Consider the following 20,566-nt stretch of genomic DNA (forward strand, 5'->3'; position numbering starts at 1 on the left):
CCTGGTATCAAATTACCCTCTTCCTTAGCCCTCTGATTTCTTAGCAATTACTGAGCAGTTTACTTTTAAGGAACCATATCATTAAACTAAAAGTATCTAAAGTATCACAAAATAGAAAGTTTAAAAGAAACTTTGCTCAGGGAGTTAGGAACTTGGTTTACACAGTGCATCTGAGGATAGGCAACGAGATAATTAATGCTATTTCCCTTTGAGAATTTCAATGCTGAGATTTCTCAACAACCCTGTCTGGTAACTTAAATATTAGAATACCCATCAGGAAGTGAAAACATCCATGTATGTTTTCACACAAAAACATCTGTGTTGCATATTAAACCAAACAGAATTTGATGCTTTATTCATTGCAGTGTATCCACACCCTGGAATGTTCATCTTGGGCTCAAAGGCTGAATATCAGGACCATATACGCTATATTTGCCTCCCTGATGACTCAAGCTTTCTGAATTACTATTGATCCATCCTCCAATTACATATAGCCAACCATATGGGGAATTATTATTGCCTTGTATAATTGCTGACAAATTGTCAGTATTTAAATGGCAAGTCATTCTTCTTAATCTCATATTTATCAGAAGAAAAAGTATAGTAAAGATAACAAACCAACAATAAAAAAAAACCCTTCAGTAAATTCATTTTGAAATGAAATGAGTAACAAGACCAAAAACAAAGCTTTTCTTTACTATATACTCTACACAATATATAAAATGAATATACAATAAGGGCTAAGTTCTTTTATTTTAATTTACCATGGAGCTTATCTATATGCATGAAGCATGTGGAAATACATATAATAAATATCACTCTTTTGTCTCTAAGTCTACATTGTGTCTTATGTTTAAAATTCACATTTTAAAATCTAATTTTGGTTATGTCTATTTTAACATAAATAATATTTCTTCAAAAACAAATTTAATTACTATTTTGTAAAGATTATGCCTCTATCTATACATGTAAATTTACGCTATAGAACAAGATCAGTTTGTAAAGATTACTAAAAACCACAAAGAATCAAACAACACATTTACCACAGCATTCAAGTGATTGTGTTACTGTCAACAAGACTTTTTATTTTTAAACAAATTATTTGGAATCTCTTTAGAAAGTAGTTTATGTTGTATTATTAAAATGTAAAGAAAGGGCTTCCCTGGTGGCACAGTGGTTAAGAATACACCTGCCAATGCAGGGGACATGGATTTAATCCCTGGCCCAGGAAGATCTCACATGCCACGGAGCAACTAAGCCCGTGCACCACAACTACTGAGCCCACGAGCCACGACTACTGAAGCCCACGCACCTAGAGCCCGTGCTCCGCAACAAGAGAAGCAACCGCATTGAGAAGTCCTTGCAACGCAACGAAGAGTAGCCCCCCTCTTGCCGCAACTAGAGAAAGCCCGCAAGCAGCAACAAAGACCCAACGCAGCCAAAAATAAATAAATTAAATGAAAATAAATAAATTTTTTTAAAATGTAGAGAAAAATTATTATTTTACTTACATGGTGTCTCTAATAAGAAGTGAACTTCCCAATTTGAAACAAGTTTTATCACCTTCACAAAACACACGTCTCAGAGAAAAGCGCTCTCCTAGGTCAAAACCTGAGAAATGTGACAAATGACTTAATCCAGCAGTTTTATTAAATTTAGTAAATTCACAGAGATACCGACTTTTAAATAGGATTTTTTGTAGTCCTTATCTGTAGACTGACTTATTTCAAGCTATATCTGCTCTTTACGGGATCAGCAAAATTTCTTGATTTCTTTTCCCTCTGTTTAGGATATAGGAGGATGAAATATATGTCGAAAGATTCAAGTATTAATTTTCTTTGACCTAGGAATTATTCTAAATAAGTTATCAGAGTAGTTTATTGTAGCAGCTCTGATAGCTAAAGACAGAAAATTAGTTAAGTAAAAAATACTACAGCCATTCAATTGAAATCTAAGCAGCCTTTTAAAAGAAATCGTGCTTTAGAAAAATATATGTTGATGTGGGGAAATGCTCGGATTTCAAATGCAGTATATGTATTATGATTACGTGTGCATATGTGGGTGGGGGAAGGGTGGGAGAGAAAACGGAGGATGAAAGGAAAAAAGAGAAAGAGAAAGATAAGAATGTTACAAAAAGGGAATCATGACTGTATTTGGGTAGTGAGATCTTCTTTCTCATACATTTTCTCTTTTTTTTTCAAATTTTCTACAATGGATACAACTTTTAAAATTTTAAATAACTTTTGTTCTCCAAGAGGTTGAGTTGTTGGTGGTCCTAGGTTAAATGATGTAGAATTCTGCGCTCAGAAATTTTCGTACATCATTTGACTTCTTTGCTTTTAATTTTTTAGTATTGGTGTTCTCTTAAATTACAACGTGAAGGAGTCACCTACAATACACTACGTGTTTGGTGATAATTTTACACAAAAATGTTTCTTTGTGAAGAACTGTAATGCTTACCTGAAACTTCAACTTTATCTCTGTAGTCTGGTGTAAACTGGTGTCCCTCTTTCCTCAGTATAGGACATTGTTTTTCTATTAAAAGAAAAAAGATATTGAGGATTTTCACTACATTGTCTATCATTTTTTTCAAATAAGTTTGAATCATACGATACAATCAGAAATGTAAGATAAAATGGAAAGAAATTAAACCGCTTTATTAAATTTCATTTAAATAAGGATAAGAGTATTACCCACCTCACAGTGTGTTCGTGAGGAATACACGTGGTTATGTATGTGAAGTCGCTGGTACACAGGGAACGCTTGTCAGTGTTAGCTACTGTTTGCTCTCATGTTCTAATTGTCACTCTATACTTAACATTAGGAAATTAGCTCGCTTTAATATCGTTAAATTTTCATATTCAAAGTATATTCTAATGTTAGAAGAAGTGACCTACTACTATTTTCACACACCTTGGATTCAGGTTTAGGTATTAGTGATATTAAACTTTAGAGTAGAAGGAGACTGCACTGGACTAAATGTATCCCTCCCTAAATTCATATGCCGAGGTCTTAATCCCCAGTGTGGTGGTATCTGGAGACGGGGCTTTTGGGAGGGAATCAGGTTTGGATGAGGCCATAGGGATGGAGCCCTGGTGATGGGATGGATGTCCTTACAAAAGGGTGGAGGAACAGGAGCTCTTTCTCTCTCTCTGCCTTGTGAGGAAACCAGGAGGAGGGTTCTCATCAGAACTTGGTCAGGCTGGCAGCCTGATCTCGAACTTCTAAGCCTCTAGAACTGTGAGACATAAACGTCTGTAGTTTAAGCCTCCAAGCGTATGGTATTCTTGTTAGAGCAGCCTGAACTAAGTTATTAAAGTAAAACTAAAGAGCAAAAGCAAAGACCTCTGCCATACCAAAGTGGCCTATAATGAAAAATAAATGAGATAAAAATCATTGAGAAAGTATTAATTATATGCTAAGGCAATTAACGATGTTCAAAGAAATAAAAGATAAAGTTTGCCTCCACTTACAGTGAATTTACATATTCACTGCACCACGACACAGTAATATAGTAATGTACATACATACTCTAATTTCTTATTATCTGGGGTTTGTTTAAATTTAATTCAGGCTAGATTCTAGGAAATTAATAGCCAATCCAGACAAAACTGCAGCTAGTTTTTATAATATGCCAACTGTACAATTGGACAGTTCTTAAGCTAAATTGATGAACTATTTTGACATCATGCGATCACAACCTTAATTTTCTAAAGTGTCTAAAATTCATGTTTGGGTATAATGACCTCAAAGTTTTTATGACAGAGAGGAGATAAACTGCTGAAAACCAAACTGATCTCCTGCTCTATGGAAAGTGGAAACTATCAGTTCTCCTGGTCAAATGCTCAGCCTCTCAGCCCTTCATTTAATAAATGCATCAAAGACTTCAAGGGTGGTGACAGGGCATCAGCTTAATATATTTAACCAGAAGAATAAATCGGATTATAAATAGTGCTACCACTTAGATTTAAAAGCTGCAATCCACACAATTAAAATATATATCACTGAATATTTTAGAGATTACTTAGTTACTTTGGAAATTCCTGTCTCAGAGATCTTAACATGATTGCAGGTTCTAAATAATAATAAAATTGGGTCTTTTGTAAACACTACCCATTTTTTGAGAAAATTGAAATCATACCCATTTTTTATCTGAGTTCATCATCATCTTTATAAAAACCAAGCATCTCATCAAGATCTCTGCACTGAAAACTAGAGAATGTTGCAGAGAGAAATTAAAGTCCTAGATGACTGAGTGGATTAACCAAGTATTTAGACTGGAAGACTCGGTATTGTTAAGATGTCAATTCTCAATTTTATATCTAGACGTAGTGCAATAACAATTAAAATCCCAACAGGTGTGTGTGTGTGTGTGTGTGTGTGTGTCTGTGTCTGCGAAAACTGCCAAGCTGATTCTCAAATTTAAGGTGAACTCCAAAAAAACTAGAACAGCTAAGGCAAAACTGAAGAAGAACAAGCCTGAGAACATGTACTGTTGGACACCAGGGATTTTTATAACGTGATCTTGGTGCACATATAAATAGATTAATGGGACAGAGAGTCCAAACACAGACCTGTGCACATGTGGTCTCCTTATTTACCACAAAAGGGCCACTGCAATTCGATGGGAAAAGGATGGTCTTTTCAGTCAGTGATTCTGGATCAACTGAATGTCCATGTAGAAAAACACTGGGGGCTTCCCTGGGGGCTCAGTGGTTGAGAGTCCACCTGCCAATGCAGGGGACACGGGTTCAAGCCCTGGTCTGGGAAGATCCCAGGTGCCGTGGAGCAACTAGGCCCGTGAGCCACAATTACTGAGCCTGCACATCTGGAGGCCGTGCTCCGCAACAAGAGAGGCCACGACAGTGAGAGGCCCGCGCACCGCGATGAAGAGTGGTCCCCACTTGCCGCAACTAGAGAAAGCCCTCGCACAGAAACGAAGACCCAACACAGCCAAAAATAAATAAATAAATAAACAAATACTTTAAAAAAAAGAAAAACACTGGACTGTAGCCCTTACCTCAAACCACGCACAGAAATTAATCAGAGATGATCTTAGACCTGAACATGAACGGTAAAACAATAACAAACTACAGAAAAACATAAAATCTTCTTGAACTGAGGGGAGCAAATATTTCTTGATAGGGACACAGAAAACATGAAAGGTTGATAAACTGGACTTCATTAAAATTTTAATAATCACAAGACAACATTAAAAGAGTGAAAAGGCTAGCCACAGACCATTACAATATGTATATCCAAGAAAGCATCACATCCAGAACATACAAAGAATTCTCACCAATCAATGAGGAGAAGATTGAAAACCCTATTTTGAAAATGTGCCAAAAAACTAAGCACTTCACAAAAGAGAATATCCAAAATGCCAACCCGCATATGAAATAGCGCTTAACATCATCAGTGATCAGGGAAATGCAACGTAAAACCACAATGGTATACCGCTAAATGGCCAAAAATGAAAGAACTGACAGCCTCAAATACTGATGAGGATGTGGAGCAAGAGGAAGACTCCTCTACGATGCTCGTGGGAGTGAAAATCAGTACAACCATTTTAGAAAATTGTTTGGCAGCATCTCCTAAAGCTAAATATTCATGAACTCTATGACCTGGAAATTCAATGACCCAAGAGAAATGAGTACAAAAATGGTGTAAATGGCTCTTTTAGAAGAGAATATTCCTCGCAGCATAACTCATAATAATCTAAAACTGGAAACAACCCAAATGTCCATTGACGAGAGGATAAATGAACAAATTGTGGTAAATACAATGAAAAAGTATAGAAAAAAGAATGAACTACTGCTACATGCAATGACCTGGATGAATCTCAGAGATACAGTGTAAAGTGGAAAAAAATACCATTCCCCAAAGAACACAAGCTGCAGAATTCCATTTATATGAAGTTCAAGAGATTGCATGACTGATCTATGTCAGAGTACTGATGAGCTTGGTGGGGTGTCAACTGGGAGTAGTTACAGGAAAGCCTTCTGGGGTTATGGAAAGTTCTATATTTGGATCTGAGTGGCAGTGTCACAGATGTGTAAATACATATGCAAAAATGCATTACACTGTGCACCTAAGATTTGTGGACCTCGGTGTGTGTCATACAAAACAGCATGTCTGTGAGAAAACACTTTAAGCTAAAAATAATTTTTGCAAAACAAAACACCAAAATTCTGATCAAATTTTTACAATGACTTTGAATGACTATATGACTGTAGAAAATGAGGTTAACTTTAAATCCTTCACAACATATATAGGGAAACCCCAATAGATGACTGGCAAAGCAAATATCCAGACTGCGGAAGGAACTTCCTACTGTGACACTTCGGTCATGAGTGGAAGCTATGTTAGCTTATTGCCAAGTTGGAAACAGTATATATCTTATTTAAATTCTTCTGAGGATCTAATGAATATATATGATGTCAAAGTAATAAACCTGTCACTTTGAAGTGAAGAAAATTGAACATTTCCAGCAATATTTATGAAAGTATTTCTTCACTAAAGTCTTTATGAAAATCAAATACAGCTTTATATCTCTAGAATATGTGCTCTGATATGAAAAGCTGAACAAAACAAATGAAAACTAAATGTTAATTTAAGTGAATTAAGTCAGACAAAGACAAATATCATGATATCACTTTACATGTGAAATCTAAAAAATGATACAAATGAACTTATTTACAAAACAGAAATAGACTCACAGACATAGAAAACGAACTTATGGTTACCAACGGGGAAATGGGGGGAGGGATAAATTAGAAGTTTGGGATTAACATATACACATTACTATATATATAATAGGTAAACAGCAAGGACCTACTGTATAGCACAGGGAGCTATACTCAATATCTTGTAATAACCTATAATGGGAAAGAATCTGAAAAAGAATATATATATATTCAATTTTAACTCAATTTTATTCAACTTCAATTTAAAGTTTAAAAAAACAACTAAATGTTAATTCTTTGGGGGAAGACTCAAGGCACAATAAGCTGAATGCATGAGTCTCATGGTCCATTGCATAAAAATGGCAACACAGTAGAAGTGGCTGTTGAAAGTTGGATATGTTAATTTCTTTAAGGATTGACACTTGCATTTTAATATAAAGTAAAGCATACTTTTTGCATAAATGTGCGTGTTATCTTGAAGAACTACTGATAAGACCCAAATATCCAAGCATCCTGTCAGGTAGACAGGAGAATCCCGGCAGCAGTGTCATTTCAAAGGCTCTTGGGAACCTTTCAAAAGTAATTACTAAAATTTCACCACAAAAGATGCACTACTTAGGGGCCCTTAATCAACAGACCTTTTGAAACATAAATGCAGAAGTTTTTGACAAATTCATGCTAAGATGCTGTCAGTGATTTTCAGACCCACTTTCCTCCTGACTTAGCTTGAAGGATCTGGGCAGCTTATAGGGTTGGAAGGATATTGAAAGGGGGTAAAGGAACCAGAAAAGAAGACAACTAGGTCAGATTTGGGGAAGATTATCTAGATTTTATCTAGATTATCTACAAAAAATTACATACATTTTACCAATGTGTGTAATTACATACATTTTACCAATGTATGTAATTACATACATTTTACCCTTCTCTCCCTCTAAAAATTAGAAACCTGAGGACCTAAGAACAAATCATTCAAGAGAACTTATGTGATTTTCCCCCAGATCACATAGTAACTCAATGGCAAAGCTGAAATAAGACTCGTTTCCCATAGTCCAGCTTTTTTCTCTATACTGAACATCTTTCTCAAAAACATGTTCTAAGCAAAATAATAGAGTACCTATGATACTCTCCTCATTCTTTAGTGGAAATATACTTTGTCCACACTCTCAGTTTGAAACACGTGCTTAAAAAAAATCACTTGTTCCCTTAATCTCTAAATCCTTGTGCTTGTTTTCACCTGCTGACTGGGCCTCCTATTATATTGTTAAGCATTCTAGTCTGGAGATTAGATCACGTGTCTTTTAAAACATATTTTTCCCATCATTGTTCTGGTCTTTCTATACCCACTCATATATAAAAGTCTTCAGTTTAATCACAGAAGGCATGTTCAATTCCTTCTTTCTCCTCTCAAATAGCTAAAAAGCCCAGAACAGTTAAATCCATTCTTTTAATTTTCCATTTTTTTCCCTGCTGATTGAATACCTAAAAGATGTGTGTATTTTGCCGATGCTTATACAGAAAACGGACCAGTCACTCTCTGTGGCCCCAGAGGCCTCTGGCCTTAGGAAAAACCAGGAGTGAAGTCATTCCTTGCGCACCACAAAGGGGAAAAGTCAAAATGAGAGGCATCCTGAAAAATAAATGTATACATGTTCTATCACACCTTTACAATTTGTAGAGGGTTCTTAGCATTACTTAAGCTATTAATATACCACTTTACTGACTGCAAAGAAAGGAAATATATCATTTGCCTAGTGGATATATAATTTATATTTTAACTTTGCTAAGTGCACATGTTTCCACACATTTGTACTTAAATGTGTCATGAATAACTCAGTATTACAGTATTAAACTACCTGTGAATTAAGGCTTGTTGAGAGGTCTTTAGGGAAGATATGTGACTGAAAGACATAAATTCAGAAGCCTTCCCGTAGGTAGTCCTAGAGGGCAAGGTTTTAGCATCTCCCAAGAGGTCTCAAAGGGCAGCGTCTACTGCCCTGGTGAAGTTTACCGGAGTCCAAGGTCTAGCCTTTGAGCTTGCAGGCTCAGAAATCAGATGTGGACAACACATAAAGCACAGTTGCATTTCTGAGGAGCTCGTGCCCCCTCTCCTCCTCCTCCTCACTCGCTGGACTCCAGTCTCCCGCTCTTTCTCGCTGTTCCTCCTACACGCTGAGCACGCCCCTGCCTCGGGGCCTTGGCATGTGCTGCTTTCCAGGTGATCACGTGCTTCACTCTCTCACTACCTTCCTGTCTCTGCTTAACTGCCCCCCCATGAGGTCAGCCTTCCCTGACCACCCTCTAAATAATGAAACAGCCTCTCCTCCCTTCATACCATGTAGGATTGCCAGATACAGCAAATAAAAACACAGGTGCCCAATGAAATCTGAATGTCAGATAAAGAACAAAAATATTTTTAGTATATGTATTTCTGATGCAATATATGGAGCATACCTATACTAAAATGTTTTCGTTATTTGTCCCACTTCAGACTTAACTGGATGGCCGGTATTTCATCTGGCAGCCTCACCCGCATGCTCATAGTCTCGGAGGCCAGATAGGGTGGTAACTTAAAGAGGTGACACTGAAGATGGACAAAGGGGAAGGAACTGAGACACCAGAACGAACAGGACGGGGACTTTGCTGGTGGCGCAGTGGTTAAGAATCCGCCTGCCAATGCAGGGGACACGGGTTCGAGCCCTGGTCCAGGAAGATCCCACATGCTGTGGAGCAGCTAAGCCCATGCGCCACAACTACTAAGCCTGCGCTCTAGAGCCCGTGAGCCACAACTACTGAAGCCCGCGTGCCGCAACTACTGAAGCCCGCATGCCTAGAGCCCGTGCTCCACAACAAGAGGGGCCACTGCAATGAGAGGCCCGTGCACCGCAACGAAGAGTAGCCCCCACTCGCCACAACTAGAGAAAAGCCCGTGCACAGCAACGAAGACCCAGTGCAGCCAAAAATAAATAAATAAAATAAATTTAAAAAAAATTTCTTGTAAAAAAAAAAAAGAATCAACAGGACGTGATAACAGACTGAACGTAGGGAGGAGGGGGGAGCTGCCTTGCTCAGCTGGGTAACAGGTGAGTTTACTGAAATGAATCAGTAAGAGGAAGAAAAGGAGATTTGACGAGGAGTGAATTCAGCTGCGGTGGAAAAGAGACAGAAATGTCAAGGTCAAGATGCCATTAGGAAATACCGGTATGGAACGCAAAAGAGGGGCAGGCTGTGAGGTAAATTTGGGAGTGATTGACGTACAAACCATACTTAAAGCCACAGGGATGGATGGCGTTACACAGGAGGTAAGGCCTGAAGGGAAGAAGGGCAACAGCTATCTCCTGAGAAATTGCAATATTTCTCTCTCTTGTCCATTTCACCTGCTTTATTTTTTCTATTTCTTCATATCCTCTGGAGTCCACATAACATGTTATGGAATTATTATTACCTGTAAAATCACAGTTAAATCTGCGCAGTTTCACAGGTGTTCTATTTATCACTCTTTTTTTTAATCGAGGTATATTTGATGTACAATATTATATGTTTCAGGTGTACAACATAGTGATTCAAAAATTTTAAAGGTTATACTCCATTTATAGTTATTATAAAATATTGGCTGTATTCCCCATATTGTACAGTATATCCTTGTGGTTTATTTATTTTATACATAATAATTTGTATCTCTTAATCCCCTACCCCTATCCTGCCCCTCCCCTTCCCTCTCCCCACTGGTAACCACTAGTTTGTTCTCTACATCTGTGAGTCTGTTTCTTTTTTGTTATATTCACTAGTTCATTTTATTTTTCAGTTCCACATATAAGCGATAACCTACAGTATTTTTCTTTCTCTGACTTATTTCACACGGCATAACACCCTCCAAGTCTGTCCATGTTGCTGCAAATGGCAAAATTTCGTTCTTCTTTATGGCTGAGTAATTTTCCATTGTATATATACACATCTTCTTTGTCCATTCATCTGTTGATGGACATCAGGTTGCTTCCATGTCTTGGCTATTGTAAATAGTGCTGCTGTGAACACTGGGGTGCATGTATCTTTTCAGATTAGTGTTTTTGTTTCTTTCGGGATATATCCAGGAGTGAGATTGCTGGGTCATGTAGTAGTTCTATTTTTAGTTTTTTGAGGAACCTTATACTGTTCTCCACAGTGACTGCACCAATTTACATTCCCATCAACAGTGCACGAGGTTCCCTTTTCTCCGCATCCTCTCCAGCATTTGTTATTTGTGGTCTTTTTGATGATGGCCACTCTGACAGGTATCTATCTTGTTTTCTAACATGCATTAGGAAAATTGTTCTCTTTACCTTTAGTGACAAAACTCATGACACAACATTTGTCTCAAGATCAGGTTTGGGGAAGTTGAAGAGCAGTAATTTACCACAGACATAGAACTTGTTTGTTTTCTTTTCATAAATGGATCCAAATAACAGCCTTTAGGTGTTTTGCTTTTTTTTTTTTAAAGGCTGAAAGACTTCCCATTGACAGAGGCCTTTCATTTAATTGTTACTAGTTGCCCTAGGGACCCCTGTACACTTCATACTTTGCTAATACGTCTGATGAAGGATTACAGAGTATCCTAGGTTGGGAGAAAAACAATGGTTAACAATAAGAGGTTAGCACATTGGACCAGAATATAACAAAAAAAATATGGAGAAGTGACCAAACGAGAAAAAAATGGGAACACAGCTATTTTAACAAAGAGGTAACGAGGGGTCACAGAACCTTCACTGCTAATTTTTTATCCAAAACCGTTCCCCCAGAGGAGTATACCAGGTTAGGAGCTATAATCTTTATTTAATAATTGTGAAGCTTTCCTGCACTTTAAAAATTTAGGAGTTACAAAGTACATTTGTCAGCAGTAGGACTCTTACCCGGTACCATACTGAACATGAGGAATTCTTCAAAACACAAAATAAAATTCTCTATATAATAGCATACTTCTACTCTGAGTTTAAGAGTGCAGCGTGTGTCAATTAGTAAAAGCCAAATTTCAGAAGAATCGTTTTTCCTTATAATCAATAGAAAACTAGTTTAAAAGGGTGTATGTGTATAGTTTGGGGCCTAAGTTTATAATCAATTCCATCAAGACACTTAACCTGAAGTTTTACCGTAAGTGAAAGGGATGGCATTCTATTATCTCTTTATTGAGTCTGGCTTTTTTTGCTGCTCTTTCTTACCTTATTTTCTGTTTTTATTAGTTTTGATGGTAACTCAGTACTTTTGCCTTAGAACAGATTAAGGGAAATGCAGGAGAAAGAGGAACCATTATGAGACATAAGCTTCTATCATAGAGAAAAGTTTTAAGAAAGTAATTAAAGCAAGTTTTGAGATGATCTCTGTGATGTATATTTATTAATACAACTCTCTTCCCCACCCTCTTTTGACAACTAAACTGAAACGGCCACATTCAAACTGTTTATCTGCAGTGTGAAAATATGCAAACATGCCTTATGTCATAATCTCAACATAATAGTAAAACTGACGAAAGAATATGGAATAGCTAATTCTGAATAGCTTCAAGATTTTAATATTAAAGGTGTTATCGAATCCCTCCATATTACTCTTGAATTCCATCCCAACTGGGCCAATATTGCAAGCAATCGTTAGGCACACCATTGGGTTAAGTAAAGCAATTAAAAGACTCGATTTATCCTTCGTGTATTTAAGTTTAACAGCAGATTGTTGACCACTTCACAGACTCCAGAGCTGAAACCCTAGCCTCTCCCTCAGATTTGTTATATTTTATTTTTAGGCTGTAATCACTTCCCTCCGGTAAATGGTTAGTGACCACAGGCGCAGGTCTGCACATGAGGAAACTAAAAAGGGAACTTTGTGCTGTGAATCAGACACACAAGACATGAGAAGAGTCCCTGTCAGGCCAGGCCCGAAATGTTATACTCTTCAATAATCCTCGTGACAGCGCTGTGCTGACATTTTCAATGAACGCAAACGATACTTGCAGTTAAGCAATTTCCATGGCACGTTTAGTGTGGGCTGTTTCACAAGCATCTCCTACCAAATGCCCCGATAAAAAACAACTCTTCATTGTTTTTCTTTAGGAATTTCCCTTAGTGCTTCAGGTTACGTGAATCTTACTAGAGTTCCAATTAATTTGGAATTCTCACTCTTGGGAAAATCTTTCAGAAAGATTAATTTGGTAGGGTAAATTGGGCCAGAATATATGCATTTCAGTCTTCCCACATAACAATATAACCTGATTAAAGAATTGAGATAGCCAAGCTACAAGAGCAAAACATTCAGGGGAATCCCAAGATGGAGAAGTTTCAGTTACGCAAGGTGATCAGTACTGTTCACAAGATCTATAGCGAACAGTACTGTATACCTAGAAATTTGTTACCAGAGAGGAGCTCATGCTAAGTGCTCTTACCCCTCCCAAAAAAGTTATTAAAGTCTAAATAAATAAATAAATGCAACCTGGTAGTGTAAGGTGAAAGACAACCAGCTAAGAAAAAAATAATAATAATAAAAAGAAATAGGGCTTCCCTGGTGGCGCAGTGGTTGAGAATCTGCCTGCCAATGCAGGGGACACGGGTTCGAGCCCTGGTCTGGGAAGATCCCACATGCCGTGGAGCAACTAGGCCCGTGAGCCACAACTACTGAGCCTGCGCATCTGGAGCCTGTGCCCCTCAACAAGAGAGGCCGCGATAGTGAGAGGCCCGCGCACCGTGATGAAGAGTGGCCCCCACTTGCCACAACTAGAGAAAGCCCTCGCACAGAAACGAAGACCCAACACAGCCAAAAATAAAAATAAATAAATAAATAAATAAATAAGCTCATTTGTATCATTAAAAAAAAAAAAAAGAAATAGTTAATCATCCCAAAGGTGAGTGTTCCTCTGTTTTCCACAAACATACGGCATTAGATTCACCTGGGGAGCTGGTTAAAGATGTAAATTACTGAATCCCACCCCAGGCTGTCCCTCATCATAGGAATCTCTGGGAGTGGGACTCTGGAATCAGTACCCCAGATGATTCGTGCTCACACTAAAATTGGAAAACCATTTATGTAGATCCTTCAAATCATTATCATCAGGAACATTTATTTATTACACACTAGCATGTGCCTAGAAACTGATTCATTCTCCTTTCGAACCAAAAAAGTCCTATTCCCTCTGATTAAGTAGCAAATTGCATTTCCTGCTATGTCTCTTAAAAGGAAGAGATGTAAAAAAGATTCAGAAGAGGGACTTCCCTGGTGGTCCAGTGGGTAAGACTCTGCGCTCCCAATACAGGGGGCCTGGGGCTCGATCCCTGGTCAGGGAACTAGATCCCTCATGCATGCTGCTACTAAGAAGTCTGCATGCCACAACTAAGAGCCCGCATGCTGCAACTAAGAACTGGCATAGCCAAAATAAATAAATGTATATTTTTTTAATTCAGAAGAGTAGCAACATTATCAGAATAAACTCCCTACCCTATGGACTTCTTTTTGCCATGAGTCACGCCCGATTTTTCTGAAAAAAGAGTTTCCCCCAAAAAAGTATGATAGCCACAGGATGTCATTTGTACAGTGTTAGAATATTCAAACTTTCATGTAGATTATTTTATGAAATGTACCTCCTGCCAAATTAGTAAAAAATCATAAAGACTTACAAAACATTCTGAGAGACTCAGATGTGTTATATCTTTATAAGAGATTGTTTTTATTTTATGAGTGCTTCAAACTCAAAAGTCTCTACTAGGGTATGTTTATACCTGTTTAGCAAAAATTCTGAAAGAAACATTCAAAAGAATAAGCACAATAAGACTTATAGTCTCAGGACACATCATCATATGTGACCATGGTCAGAATAAATCGTATGTGATCCTTTGCATAGAAGGTGAGTTGAAGTTTCTCTTTGCTCAGCAAATGGCTTTTCAATGTGTCTAGTTCAACTTTGTAATATGAAGTACATCAAGGTCAGTAACTTACGCATACTCAATGTTCAAGAAAAGCCTTCCAAATTAGCCACCGGATCATTTTTAAAAATCAGAGGTGGAAGTGAATGTTTCAAATTGCCTTCAAGTCCTTTGGAAATATTTATGAGGTTGATAACTGAACAGTTGCAAATAAATGTTATCTATTTAGTTCAAAAAGTGCTCTCACGACTGTTAATCTTTATTTCGCCTCATCTGAGATACTACAAAATTGATATATAATTAAACTACATTTCCTTTTCTATTTCTTATTCTATTTTTCACTTTTCCCTAATTAACATTAGCTATGTCCTAGGTTAATCCTAACTGGGGATGGGTTTCCGTACTTACAATTTGAATAACTTGAAAAACTTCATTTAAAGGGGAAAGGGAAAAATAGACACACACAGAGATGTACATACATATTTATATTTGTAAATATCAGTGAGAGAAAGAAAAGGCTATTTAGACTAATATAATATGCATATAAAAATGTAATTTTAGACATTCTCAATGTGCAATGTGAAGGTCAATGGGGAAAACAATAAATTACTATCTATTTTGTGCTAGTAGATTTATCTATGGCCTCTTCAACCCTAATAAGATTTATTTTTAATAATTCTTTAAAATAAAGACTATAAATAACATTTGGAGACTGGACAAGAGGTGGCCTGGATACCTGGCTTGTCCCTGCTCACCACGGAAGCGGAAGCAGGAAGCAGGAGCATAGCTGCCCAGAACCAAAGCTTCCAAGAGCCAGTGGGTGTCATGGCGCCTCAAAACCATGGGATCCAGTGGCCACAGACCTGCAACAGAACAAAATATCTGAATTGAGCTTATTGCATACAGTTCCCTTCATCATTATCTCCAGAAAATCCTCGTCACCAAAGAGAACACAATAGATTTTTACAATATATATAATTATATAATTGGATATCTGATTATATATGTAATTAGACATTATATATTAATATATACCTTATTATGCATGAAAGCCTCTGAAAATGTTTTCAGATTAGTTCCTAATTAATTATCAATATCCATACAGCCTCTTATAACTTAAATTTCTCTTCTTCTAAATTTTTGTAAAGCCACGCTACTTACGATGATTTGTATATATCTTTATTTTTAATCCTGGTAAAATACGCATAACAAAGTTTACCATCTTAACCATTTTTAAGTGTACAGTTCAGTGGCATTCAGTACCTTCATGCTGTATAATCACCACCACCACCCGTCACTTTTCATCCTGCAAAACTGAAACTCTGCATCTATTAAACAGTAACTCCCCATTTCTCCCACCCCAGCCCCTGGCAACCACCATTCTGTTTTCTGTCTCTACAAATTTGACTGCTCTAGGTCACATGCATGTGGAATCACGTTGTATTTATCGTCTTGTGACTTTATTCACCTGGCATACTGTTCTCGAGGTTCAACCATCTTGTAGCATGTGTCAGTATTTTCTTTCTTTTTAAGACTGAATAACATTCCACTGTACGTACATACCACATTTTGTTCGTCCATTCCTCCCCCATTGATGGACGCTGGGTGCTCCCACCTTGTGGCTGTTGTGAATAATGATGCTATGAACATGAATGTACAAAAATCCATTCAAGTCCCTGCTTTCAATGCTTTCCAGAAATGGGATTGCTGGGTCATATGCTAATTCTACTTTTAATTTTCTGAGGAACCGCCATACTGTTTTCCGTAGCAGCTGCAACATTTTACATTCCCACCAACAATGCACCATGGTTCCAATTTCTCCAATCCTTGTCAAGATTCTTTATTCTGATTTTTTGTTTTGTTTCATTTTTTTTGTTTTTTTTTTTTAACAGCAGCCATCCTAATGGGTGTAAGATGGTATCTCATTGTGGTTTTGATTTTCATTTCCCTAAGGATTAGTGATGTTGAGCATCTTTTATTAACTATTTGTATATCTTCTTTGGACAAATGTCTATCAAAATCCTTTGCCCATTTTTTTTTTTTTTTTTGGCCTCACGGCATGTGGGATCTCAGCTCCCTGACCAGGGATCGAACCCGTGCCCCCTGCATTGGCAGCATGGAGTCTTAACCACTGGACCACCAGAGAGGTCCCCTTTTTTTGCCCATTTTTTTAAGCTGGTTGTTTGTTTTGTTTTTGTTGCACTGTAGGAATTCTTTATATATTTTGGATACTAACCCCTTATCAGACATAATGATTTGCAAACATTTTTTTTTCATGTTGTGGTTTGTTTTTTCACTGTGTTAATTGTGTCCTTTGCTACACAGAAGTTTTTTATTTTTATGTAGTTTAATTTATCTGTTTTTTTTTTCTTTTTTTGCCCGTTCTTTTGGTCATATAAAATGATTTGTATTTTTAAAATAGAATTATATTATTCACAATTATATTTTCTCTTCTGAATATTAGTGTTACATATTTTGGCTTAACTTATATCATTACATTTTCTATAAGCCTAACTATGTTTGTTACTGGATTCAATAGTCACTGCTACTGGAGTGATTACTGCACACGTGAAAAGTAATCTTTCCTTCTATTTAAAGTAAAAAATGGATATATGCAATGCCTACCTCATCTGAGCCTGCCACCGGCATCATTTTTAAATTTAGTTTGTTACCTCCCATAATTATTTGTCTTTCTAAATGTAGATTACTACTTTGCAGGTATTACAATAAAAAATTTATTAAAAAGAATCCCTTTAATGAAAAACTTAAATTAATTTTTTATATTGAAGTAACTAACATGGAAACAAACTGCAAGTAAAAATATAATGGCCCTCTCAGTGTATTTAACAATTGTAGTGTTATTAGAATAGCTATTGTAAGAGTATTAAATATAGAAATAATATTATATTATTTTTTGCCATAATTCAAAGTTTATTCAAGTCAAATATGAAAGAATGCATCACACCAAAGCCTAGATGTTGTCAATAGACACTCTTTAGAAAAAAACTAAAACCACCATCTTTGATATTCTGTATGTGCCAAATACCCTAAGATCAGCATTTTTAAATTAATTCAAGATTTAGATATTTCTGGGTGAATAGCTAGAAGCAGAAATTGCAATATTAAAACCACATGTGTGGTTCTAAAAATCAAACAGCTGATTTTATGCCTTATTTCTTTTGAACTCTCTCATCCAGCTACGGTCGTAATCCTCATGTGACTTTGGAAACTTTTCCTAGCTATTATTTCAAGGCAGTTGGTAACTGTTAAAGTAATTAATTCTATTTCAAATAAATGAACTCACAAATATGGATCAACTTTCAGAGAGATCCTTGATTGTTTGCATTTTTAACCAAACTGATTTTTTATGAGTTGATAAGTTAGCAGTATAGCACAGTGCTTAAAACTTCATGCCTAGATTCCACCACTTATGAATGAGTTACATGATTTCACCAAGACTTCATTTATTCATCTGAAAACTGGGAATAATACTAGCAATAAATTGTTTAATACCTGGAAAGAGTATAGCACAGGGCATTGAATACAGTAAGTGTTCAAAAAAAGTATCTGCTATTATAATTGTTTGCTCCACATATTCATAAAAAATAATTAGTAAAAATTTAGTTATATTTATCTATTCATCCTGAGATTGATAATGATGTTTGAACAATGGAGAAATGCCAAAGCATCCTAAAAATTTATGTTCATTGAAGCTTTGGTCCCTGTTTCAGCAACAAAGAACCAGAGAGCTATATAGCCATAAGCATATGAATTCAAACTTGAGGTTTCCCAACTATTTCTTTGAGTCACTTAGAGGATAAAAGTACTTAACTTCACACTCATTTCCTCAAAATGTTTGAAGAATTGATGTTATGGTTAGTTGACTAAATGTTCTAGTTACAAAAGAATTGCCATTCCACCACTCTACTGAAATGTCTCCAGCCAAGTTCAGCCAAACTTGAAAGAAGGATCCTTTTCTCTTTGCATCTAATTCAACTCTCCGTGGCATTTCCAACAGCTGATCACTCCCTCCTTCTTGAAACCCTCAATCTCATTGGCCTCCCTGCCCTCACACTCTCTGGTATTTCCTTCTAATTCCCCTTCTTAGTTCTTTTTTCTACCTGATTTCTTAATGGTGGGATCTATGGGTCCTCCTCTCCTCTCTCCTTATAATGTCTCTTAGGTAATCTTACCAATCCTCTCGGCTTTAAGCAGTATCCGTCAGATGATGGGTCTAAAATTTACCTCTCCAGTCTAATCCTGGTCTCCGAACTTTAGACTTTGCATCCAGCGGCCTACTCACTATTCCCTCTCAGACATCACAGAGACATCTATAGCTTCGTACAAATCGAATGCTTGGTCCTTAACCACACCTTGTTCCTGTCGTGCTCTTCCCAGTCTCCATGATTAGCCCCCATCAAAGTGCTCCAACTAGACACCCAAGCATCACGTGGATTCTTCCGCCTTCCGTACCACCATCTCACACATCCCCATCAACAAGTCGCATCAGTGCTACCCCAAACACATCTCAAACCCACTAACCATTGCTCTCCACTCCTCTTGCCACTAGCCTAGCTCAGGTTGCCCTGGTGTAGACTCCTCCAAAGCTTCCTGATTCCCCATTCACGATGGGCTCCTGACCAAGTTCACTCTCTACATAGCACTAGACAGCTTTCCTTAAAGTCAAGGTTGGATCACGTCACCCCCTATTTCTAACCCTTTAATGGTTTCCAACTGAACTTCGAATATAATCCAAAAGTCTTTCTATGGCCTAGAAGCCCTGAGTAAACTGGCTCCTACCCACCTCTCCTGCTGATGTCCTATTCCTCAAATTCCCTGACTCTTTCCAGCCTCAGGGCTTTTGCACATGCTGTTTCCTCATCCAGGAACATGCTGGGTACTGTTCATCCTGCATCCTTCCATGTAAATGTTACTATGTGGAAGAGCCCTTCTCTGACCAATAGATGACCTGGCCCCACTCTTCTCCAGCTCAGACTTTTCTGTCTGTACACATGTTTATGGCCCTCACTCAACTCTAAGCCCCTGAGGGCAGGGACTAGGTGTCTTGTCCATCACTGTACCCTGGTGCCTGGCATAGTACCTGGAAAAGCAGGACTCAGTAAATATTCTTTGAATTGAAAAGGAGGAAACTGCCAATTTTTAAATCTTGAGACACAGTGAATTATACTTACGTTTGAATCTGTAGTGACAATAATTTAATCTTTCAGAATTCTTAAGGCATTTCAGAATCTTATAATGTTTTAAGGGTCATTGTAATGTACGTCCATTCTTTTTGTATGTTTTGAGAAACGTGTTTGCTATTGGAGGTTTCTGTTGTTTCGATCCTGATTAGACATGTACGCAGCTACGAACGTCTGAAAAAACTTTTTACGGGGTCTCAAAATGAAGCCTTGTTTGTGTTTTAAAAAAAAAAAAAGACACCTTTCCTAGATATTTTCCCTGTGCCGCCGGCAATTTCAGGGTTGACCCCAACAAAAGTGTCAAGGACAAAACTTCCCTTGAGGTCCTCCTGGACCTCTCTCCCAGATCCTTCCCACAGCCCCCAGACACCTGCTGTCCTCAGGCTGCATCTTTCTGTTCTCCACCCACCTCTGGTGCCCTCCCTGGATTTCTCAATTCTGGGCTTTGTCCACCATCCAAAAATCTCCTTCCTCACTGAAACTTGCCTGTTTTCTCTCCTGTCCCCTCAGATCCCAGCTCGTGACTATCAAGATAGTTCTACAAATGAATCCAAGCCAATGTTATCACAGTGTAATGTGTTGTTCTTTCCAGGTAAGATTTCAACTTTAACTTTCAATACTTTACCAACTGAGAGACTGATGGAGAACCTCGGGATAATATATGTAGATGCTGAGGTTTCTTAGGGCCCCCAAATCACTTTTTTCCAGACTTATACAAAGATGGCTCTTGATGCATTTTAAGAAGGATATGGAGATTGCTGGCAACATACTTGGTCTCATTTTCTGAAGCAGAATTTCTTTTATA

General features: G+C 37.5%; 1 protein-coding gene across 1 annotated transcript in view; it reads right to left on the reverse strand.

Annotated features, from left to right (window-relative positions):
- COL19A1 (collagen type XIX alpha 1 chain) overlaps positions 1 to 15,387 on the reverse strand; it is a 363,922-nt gene extending 348,535 nt beyond the window's left edge. The window contains exons 1-3 of the mRNA XM_036871237.1: positions 15,297 to 15,387; positions 2,461 to 2,535; positions 1,512 to 1,611 (exon numbers count right to left, since the gene is read on the reverse strand). Of these exons, the coding sequence (XP_036727132.1) occupies positions 1,512 to 1,611; positions 2,461 to 2,535; positions 15,297 to 15,387 (266 nt within the window). The remainder of the gene's footprint in view (positions 1 to 1,511; positions 1,612 to 2,460; positions 2,536 to 15,296) is intronic.
- Between the last annotated feature and the right edge of the window lie 5,179 nt (positions 15,388 to 20,566).

This window comes from Balaenoptera musculus, chromosome 12, assembly GCF_009873245.2.
Source record: "Balaenoptera musculus isolate JJ_BM4_2016_0621 chromosome 12, mBalMus1.pri.v3, whole genome shotgun sequence".
Classification (NCBI taxonomy): Eukaryota; Metazoa; Chordata; class Mammalia; order Artiodactyla; family Balaenopteridae; genus Balaenoptera; species Balaenoptera musculus.